The 9,135-nt window shown below is 55.9% G+C and overlaps 1 protein-coding gene across 1 annotated transcript in view; it reads right to left on the reverse strand.

The window, feature by feature from the left end:
- ANOS1 (anosmin 1) overlaps positions 1-9,135 on the reverse strand; it is a 191,001-nt gene that overhangs the window by 3,667 nt on the left and 178,199 nt on the right. Inside the window, exons 10-13 of the mRNA XM_035029680.1 lie at positions 6,641-6,735; positions 3,866-4,037; positions 2,836-3,056; positions 1,003-1,144 (exon numbers count right to left, since the gene is read on the reverse strand). Of these exons, the coding sequence (XP_034885571.1) occupies positions 1,003-1,144; positions 2,836-3,056; positions 3,866-4,037; positions 6,641-6,735 (630 nt within the window). The remainder of the gene's footprint in view (positions 1-1,002; positions 1,145-2,835; positions 3,057-3,865; positions 4,038-6,640; positions 6,736-9,135) is intronic.

Genomic DNA, 9,135 nt, shown 5'->3' on the forward strand with positions numbered 1-9,135 from the left:
GACATAGGTATCAGTCATGTTGCTCTATGGGAAGCCGGGGACTGGCGGTGAAAGGGTCAGACCCACAGAGCGCTCCCTCCTACATCCATGTCTTTCCTGCTCTGAAGCCCCCCTCCCCTCTTTTCTCTCCTTCGTTCCCTCAAGTTCACAAAATCACAGGACTAGGACAAGCTCCTTTCCTGGCTCATACAGTTAGAGAAGCAAGCCAAGGCCTTCCTCTCCCCTGGGAGCGTAAAAACACTTCAGTACGCATAGGAAACGCAGTTTCAAAGGAGGAGCATCAGGAAAGCACTGACCCCGGACGAAGGTAGGGGCCGTGGCGCTCTCCCATCCCGAGCTCTGTCTAAATTCTAGGCATGAAAACTGATGGGGGCAAATGTGCTTCTACAACTGTAAAGGTAAAACCAGGATTACTTCTCCATTTTCTTATCAACACACAAACCTTTAGGCACTGCTTTATACGTGTAAGCTGGAAAAAGATGAAGCACATAATTTAAAAATCAGCAAGAGCCTGACTGCTTAGAAACAATGCGTGACATTTAAAACAACAAAACAAAAAACTGTAGTTGACTTAGCAGTAAATCCAGTAGATTGATTTGGGTCATATTATGAAGCAAATTCATATAGTGTATTACAGCAAAACGTGTGTAATAAGAAAATAATCCTTAGCAAACTATTTCCTATATCATCATATTTGAAAATCTTCATTTTTAAAATAATTTCAGACTGATAGGAACTTACAGATTTTTTTTTCCCCCTCGTATGTATTTATGGTGTAAAAGACACGGGGAAAGCACGATCCGTGTGGAAAACCAAAGCAAGGATGGGAAGGAAAGCGAGGGCGGCCGCCGCGCACTCATGGTGACGCGCCTGGAATACGACCCGGGCCGCAGATCCTCGCGGGGAGGACGAATTTCCGACCCAGAGAACTCCTCGGGGCACGGGGCTCGCTGATAAACTTAGTGTTTCACGCGCACTGCTGCCTGTGCGTCCCACACTCACTCTCCGCTGAGGGCAGCGTGAGGTCGGGCGTCCAGAAGGTTTTGATGGTGGCCGGCCCTTCGCCGCCCGCGGTCAGCACCTGCACTTCCAGGCGGTACAGCGTGGACGGCCTCAGGTTGGGCACCGTGAGGACGTAATGGTCCTGGGGGAGCCACACAAAAGGAGATGCGCGTCAGTGACCTTTCAAAAAGGACAGGCACAGGGGGCACGCGTCCTCTGAGCGGCTCCTCCCGGGCAGAGAGCAGGTGTGAGTGCACGCGGAGAGCGGCAGGGGTGCGTGCACGGCAGGGGGGGCGCGGGGGAGCGCGGGAGAGTGGCAGGGGTGCGTGCATGGCAGGCGGGAGCGCGCGGGGAGCCGCAGGAGTGCATGGCAGGAGCGAGCGCGCGGAGGGGGAAGGGGTGCGTGCACAGCAGGCAGGAGCAAGCAGAGAGCGGCAGGGGTGCGTGCGTGGCAGGGGTGACGCAGGAGAGCGGCAGGGGTGAGCGCGGTAGAGCGGCAGGGATGCATGCATGGCAGGGGCCAATGCGCGGAGAGCGGCAGGGGTGCATGTGTAGCAGGCATGAGTGCGTGGAAAGCGGCAGGGGTGCGTGCGTGGCAGGGATGACGCGGGAGAGCGGCAGGGGTGAGCGCGGTAGAGCGGCAGGGGTGCATGCATGGCAGGGGCCAATGCGCGGAGAGCGGCAGGGGTGCATGTGTAGCAGGCATGAGTGCGTGGAAAGCGGCAGGGGTGCATGCGTGGCAGGGGCAAGCACGCAGAGTGGCAGGGGTGCGTGCACGGCAGGCATGAGCGCGCGGAAAGCGGCAGGGGAGAGCGGCAGGGGTGAGCGGAGAGCGATAGGGCTGCGTGCACGGCCAAGCGAGAGCGCACGGAGAGCGGCAGGGGTGAGCGCAGGAGGGCAGCAGAAGCAGTGGCTGCCCGTACTCCGCGGGAGCCCCCGGCCGCGTCCTCTCCCCCTCCGCGCCCCGTCTGGGCAGCCCCAGACACTTGGCAGAGTAAGACTATGCCGAGGTGCCAGTTCTCAGGCTCACCCTTGGGATTTCATTTTTTACTCCCTAACCTAGGACTTTCCCATGGTTTAAAGTTTTCATCTGCACATCTTGTGATGTGAAATTCTTGATAATCCAGATTTCAGTGAAACGAGCCAACTGTTTCCCTTAAAACACAGTATCTGTCAATGCCCATAACTGAAAATGTTTATTTTTATGCCAACACATTCTTCTCAAAGTTCAATAAAACCTAATACATTCATAGAATAACTGCTTTCTAATTCCAAGGAATTTTTCCTTCCGGACTTAAGGTTTTTTTCTTTCTTTCTCTCTTACTTTCTTTTTAGAGCCAGGGTTGGATATCCTAAGGGCATTTTTAGAGAGGGTAAAAGCCCACACATGGGTTTTTTTGTCAAGCGAAGGAATTAAGTGGCCTGGAAGACAGGCCAACTCATTATGGGCTCTAGCCAAATTTGAATGGGGAAAAAGGAGAGAAACAACAAGCTTCTTTTAGCTATTTTTCCCCCAATTTAACACTTCAAACAGGGCACGTCCACTTGGACCAGAGGGACACGGGGTTAACAAACAAACTGTGAAATCACTTGCATGCAAGACAGGATAGAGGCTGCTGGAGAATCAGGGTTTATCGAGCTGACCGTGTACGCTGCTCAGCTTGTGATGTGTCATTAATCCCTGCAAACTCCTACATGCAGAAGGAGAAACCGCCCCAGGAAGGCTCAGTAGTTAGTTAGCACGCGGCCTGGCGGAAGGGGCCCCCTCCCGCAGCAGGCGGCCGTGCGCAATGGGGACAGCCGCGCGCACCGAGGAGCTGAGCCGGCACCTACCGAAGGCAGAATCTGGGAGCGAGAGATGATGCTGTTGGGTAAGCTGTTCTGTCTGCTCTCGGTCGTGACCTCAGCCCAGGTCACTTGAAAGCCCGTCATGGGCTGGTAGAGGTTGGCCTTGGCCATCTTCCAGGAGAAGTGGGCCGTGATGTTCACATCTTGGACGACGAACGAGGCAGAGAGGTTCTCGGGCTTGGCGAGCACTTTGGCCGGCACGTGACCTGGAGCAAGGCGGACAGAAGCACCTGCTGAGGCTGCTGGACAAGGAGTGGACATGGGGCCTGTCTGCACGCATCGTGGGCACTCCGGGCGGCCGCTGGGGGGTGGGGATGGCACAGGCAGGCTGAGCTCGGTCTCCACGCACGGCTCCCGGAAACCACCCCTTTGCCCTACGGGGACGGTCAGTGAGCAGTGAGCCAGAGTCTCTCTTGTCCCTGCAACTTTGGGGTGCTTTGGGGATTCTTTTCAGGACCCTGCTTTGGGGGTGGAAGACGGAGAGGGAATTCTGCCGCGTGGCAAGACCCAGCGGCTGGTCCGAGAGCAGACATGACCACCACGCCAAGGGCGGACAGTGAAGTGATCGGCCGTCGCACTCAGTCACTCGGAGGGGCTCAGGGGGCCGCGCGGACCAAGTCCTGGGTAGTCGTCCCGCTGCCGCACAGGGGCCTCGGCCAGGAGGGGGATGCGCGCGGACACGGGGTCTGCGGCACTGCTGTGCGACGTGCATGAAGGCAGCTCGCCTGGCAAAGGGCCGGGATAAAAATGGAATAATGTGCAGAGTGCGCCGAAGCACGAGCGCTGTGCAAACCTTTGCTTCGTTTCGCAGGGGGGAATGCTGCGAGCAGAGGACGTGCTTCCACTGCGGTAACGCCTACAGCCGCACGCACGTCGCTGCCCCACCTGCGCCATCCGACCGCAGTTTGGAAGGAGGCTACTTTAAGCTTCTCCGGCCTCGCCAAGTCCGTTTGGACACCTTTTCCTCGTGTCGCCCACACCCTAGACGCGCCCTTGGAAGCTGGGGTGAACGTACCTGCCTCGCCCGGGCAGCGGACGTGCTTGTAGCTTTTCCCCTTCAGGGCTGAGCACGGAGGCGTCGTAAAGAAAACGGTCTCTGCCTTCAAGCGGCCCGCGGGCCGGGCCGGCTGGACGGTCACCTTGTATTTGCAGGAAAACGACAGATCCTGAAGAATTATGTAATTGTCCTAGAGCAAGAGAGCGAGAATATGCTAGCAATAAGTCCCATTAGGGATAAAAAAAATGGCAGGAGATGAAATCCTCGTGCCACAAGGGTGTTTTCCTATATATGCACTGTGGCTTTTATAAAAAGCGCAAAGGAGACACGGTGCATGTTCTGAGGAATGACCACCGGGAGCCTCCCCCTCCCCCCGCGCTCCCGGATGCCGGCCGCGAAGGTGCCACCCAAGTGTGAGCCCAAACCTGCTTTTAAAACACGAGGAAAAAGGGAACTCGGGCTTCTCGGAGACCCCTGTGTAAGTCTGCCTTTTGAAAACTGAAGACCGTGCTCGGCAATGTATTCTTTGCCCTCCTTGGAGGGCTGTTCTTGCTTCGGGCCACACCGGTGTGGTCGCGCGCGCGGGCGCACCGAGGAGGAGGCTGAGAGCAGAACTGCGCGCGAACGGGGACGCATGACTCTGGGGCTGTCCTAAGTGGGCAAGGCTGTTCCCTTTACATCTGCCTGCTCTGCTTCTCCGGTCTGGCCGGGGTGTGTCAGAGCCTGATGCCCTCGTGTAAAGGACGCACACGGGGCCTCCGTCCGGGGCGGTCTGGGTGCAGGTTGGAGACCCCGCCAGACAGCAGCGTGCGTCAGGGGGGAAGCGCAGGCCGCGGAGCGCGGTACGGGTACAAGCTGAGGTTCCGCCCATTCCGCCAGTCGCTGGAGTCGGCAGTGGGAGATGGGGGGCGGGATGCGCATGGCGGGGGGATGCACACCGCGGATGTATGCTGGATGGGGGGGTGCGCGCCGGGCGGGAGCAGAAATGCGCATGGAGGATGCGCACCCGGGAGCCACTGGCCCTCTCCCCAGGGGTCACAGGCAGGCAGGCAGCCAAAGCAGGGCACCGTGCATACCAGAGGGTGAGCAGGGAGCCTCGCAGGCCTGCTGCGTCCCCTTGGGTGCCTGAAATGCTTCTCCGCAGGGGGGAATGTACGCTTTACATGGGAACAGACTGCAAGCCCACGTGAGCCACCAAGAACACCGCTTGGCAGTTTTCAAGAATGCTTTCATGTGGGGGCGCCTGGGTGGCTCAGTCGTTAAGCATCTGCCTTCGGCTCAGGTCATGATCCCGGGGTCCTGGGATCGAGCCCCGCATTGGGCTCCCTGCTCGGCGGGAAGCCTGCTTCTCCCTCTTCCATTACCCCCTGCTTGTGTTCCCTCTCTCGCTGTCTCTCTCTCTCTGTCAAAATAAATAAATAAAATCTTTAAAAAAAAAAAAAGAATGCTTTCATGTGGCGTGGAACACAGACATCTGTAGCAAGACGTGAGTTAGCTGATGCTCCATCCTAACTTCAAAATAAGTGGGTCTAAAAGCTATTTACAAATGCAAATAGGCTAGGTCTAAGCCCTTAGCAAAGTGGTTTTTGATTCTTATTTCTACCGGACACATTATATAGGTTCAGCCTATTCTTACCTTCAGAGTTTGCAGAGATGAGAAGCCAAGGGTTGGCTGGGCCCCTGAAAATAAGGCCGATTTCCTGCCATTGCAAGGCATGCCTAAGTAAAACCACTAAAAGCCTCGCCCCTGCCCACAAACAATTTAATAAACCCTGCTTCTGTTCATTTCTTCCTCTGGTTTTCAAGTAGGTTTCCCTTTTTTAAAATGCTTCTTTTTCTTTCTTTTTTTTTTTACTGAAGGCCCCCAACTTTGGAGGCAGCTTAGGGAAAAATAAAAGGAATAGCGTTGGCGAGCATGCATTGGGACAAGTCAAATCCAGTAAAAAACTGTATTTCTGCAAACCCACTGACTTGTTTTACTATCTTAAAGTTACATGATCACACAGGATTCTAAAAATACTGTACTTGTTGCTTTAGGAAATATTCAAAAGAAAACCGTTCTCCTTACAGATCACAGACCAACATATTAGACAGCTGGGGCCGTGCCTTTGGGTGTTTTAAAGCTGCTACATTATAGACTCCTCACTGGCACCACCACCGTGGACAGGCCACCGCCGTCTTAACCATTCTTTGTTGCCCTACTCTGTAATTCACTCGTTCGCCCTAACTATTTGGAAGAACACACGGAGTAGGACTGCCAGAGTTCCTATCCCCCAGGAGTTAATGTTCTTTCAGAATGAACAGTCAGGAAAGTGTCGGGGCCGTGAGTCGGGTAGATGTCGCATGCACTGCACAAGGAGCTGCTAGTCAGGGACATGCCCAAGCAAGGCGCTGAAGGGTTGCTGGGGGCGTATAGAAGTCGGCAGAGAAAACGTTAGGTCGTGGTGCCGAGATTCTGAAAATAATGCAAACCTGTCGTCCAACCAAGATGAGACACAACAGCAACTCGGAAGCATTTCTGACCTGGGAGCTCCCTAGGAAGCGCGTCTTTCATCTCTGCAGAAGTCCTGTGAGCTGCGTCGTGCGGACACGGGACAGAGCTCCCGGGGAAGGTTGTGAGCGGAGGAAGGCACGAGCGAGCAGAAGGAGCGTTCTGCTTTCCCGGGTATGTTGTTACCACTCAGCAGCCCTGGGTGGGTCATACAGGTGGCCCACCTTCCCGTGTGTCTTATGCGTGGGCCCAGTGGAGCCCGGGAGCGGCGAGAAGTGGGCAGTGTGCGGGCCGCCGCTCACCTGGGTGATGCCGGACAAGGTCTCCACGCCGCTGCTTCTGTTGTGAGCACAGACCTCCGGGAGCCACCACACATGGTATCGGCTGACGCTGGGATCTGAAAGGCCAGAGAGAGTACAGGCTGGGGCCACACTGCACCGGGGCCGCGCTCTGGGAGCGGGAGGGGGCGGGAGGGGGCGCTCTGCGGTTCCACGGGTGACAGGACGGAGGACGCAGGCCGGGCTGCAGGACTCTGGCCGTCGTCAGGAGGACATTGTAGGAGAGAACCGGGTACGGTGCGAGAAAGTGCAGGAAAGTCACGGCAGAACGCCTGCAACGAGGTGTTGGGGGGGGGACCCCGCTCCGGGTTCTGGGCCGAGCGCACCCCGACAGGAGAGGATGGCCCTTGGCCGGGGAGTGTCCGTTCCCGCAACGGGGAGTCATCACTGCAAGTGTGAGTCCTACAGTTTGCGGCGAAAGCTGAGAGAGCGTGCAACCCGAGCAAAATCGACAGCCTGTCCTCAGGCCGGGATGCACGCCCTCGCGCACGGGAGCGTTCCCGCCGCACGAGGCCTGGAGCAGCCCCTGCCCTGGCACCGAGGCCGCGTGTGTGATCCCCCCGAACCCTGACTTGCTGGGGAGTGCAGGCCAGAACGCTGACCCTGCAAGCCTGTCCTCTCCGGGCCAGGCAGCGTATTCCCTGCACAGCGCTGGACTCTGGGCCAGCCCTCAGACAAACGATGCGGACCACCTCGCCCAGTGTGGGAAAAGGGGTCTGGCCAGTGTCAGGTTTATTCGCGGACCCGCGCATCCAAGGGTGTGAAAGGGCGCCGCTCGGCCACTAACATCTCATCCCCCATGTTCCCACCAAGTGCTGGATGGAGCTTTGCTGATGGGAAGACGCTTTGATGCCATGGGTGGTTCGGCGGGAGCTTGCTTTGAGCACTTTGGAATGAGAAAAGAAGTCTGAATCCGAGAGGATGAGTGGTTATCTAGCAGGCCCCCTTGGTGTTTACTGAAAAGGGGAACCCCTTCCCAGAGGCTTTAAGATTTACACAGCAGGCATTGGGAAAGCACTGTATGGTATACGCAAGTATGGGGCCACTGAGTGAATGCATCGGCTCGCATTCAAGTGGGGCTCTTCCAGGCATAGACCGAAGTAACCACGCAGAAACAGCTGTTCCCCTGCATCTTAAAAACTAACAGGGCTATAGAAACAACAATGTACATAAGCAGGATCTGCCTTAGGCTAGAAGGTAATTTGGCTACATACAGATTAATAGGGAACGTAAGGGGGCAGGTGGTATATTGCCAAACGTTACAATTGCAGAACAGTGGCTGGCTTATCCCCTTGGAGATCTTTCCTTTTTTAAAAAATAATTTTTTTTATTTGAGAATGAGAGAGCACAAGTGGGGCTGGGGAGGTAGAAGCAGACTCCCCACTGAGCGGGGCTCCATCCCAGGACCCTGAGATCATGGCCTGAGCCATAAGCAGACGCTTGACCAACTGAGCCCCCAGTTGTCTCCAGGCACCCCCAGGAGATCTTTCAAGTGAACATGGGGATGAGGCCTGGTGGTTGGTGTGGGCAGTGTAGATGACCGTGGGCGGTGTAGATGGCCGTGAGCAGGCCTGGCAGTTGGCGTGGGCAGTGTAGATGGCCATGGGCATGCCTGGTGGATGGCGTGGGCGGTGTAGATGACTGTGAGCAGGTCCTCTGGCCAGCACCGCCCACACAACTGTCTACGACGTTGAAAATATTCTACACGTGGTGGCCCCTAATCACTCCTGCCTGTAAAGCAGATGAAATATTGCTAGTGCGACTGAGGAATCAGATTCTTAATTCACTGTAATCAGTTTACATTCAGACAACTACAGGTTGCTAATGGCTACCATATTGGATGGTGAGTTCTGGCCACAGGGAAGCAGGTAAGAAAGCCATGAGATAGGAACAGACTCTTGTCCGCTTTGGGGCTGACATTCTCTGCTCAGGGGATTGATTCCAGTTTGCTGTAATACAATGATATATGATATGCAGTTGATACCCCAGGACTCTAGGGACTCTTAAGAATCCTACACATTCTTTACAACATGGTCCTGTTTTCCTAAGAGGAGGCACTGAGAGTGACATTCGGTCACCCCCCTCAACTCCATCTGGTGACACTTGGTCACCCCCTTCAACTCCATCCAGTGACACTCAGTTACCCCCTTCTACTCCATCCAGTGACACTCGGTCACCCCCTTCAACTCTGGTGACACGCGGTCACCCCCAACTCCATCTGGTGACATGCAGTCACTCCTTCTACTCCATCCGGTGACACATGGTCACCCCCTTCGACTCCGTCTGGTGACAGGCAGTCACCCCCCTTGACTCCATCCAGTGACACACGGTCACCCCCTTCTACTCCATCCAGTGACACTCGGTTACCCCTGCTACTCCATCTGGTGACACTCGGTCACCCCCTTCTGCATCCAGTGACAGGTGGTCAACCCCTCGACTCTGGTGACACTCGGTCACCC

The sequence above is a fragment of the Mirounga leonina genome, unplaced genomic scaffold (genome assembly GCF_011800145.1).
Source record: "Mirounga leonina isolate KUSES-001 unplaced genomic scaffold, KU_Mleo_1.0 Mir_268, whole genome shotgun sequence".
Classification (NCBI taxonomy): domain Eukaryota; kingdom Metazoa; phylum Chordata; class Mammalia; order Carnivora; family Phocidae; genus Mirounga; species Mirounga leonina.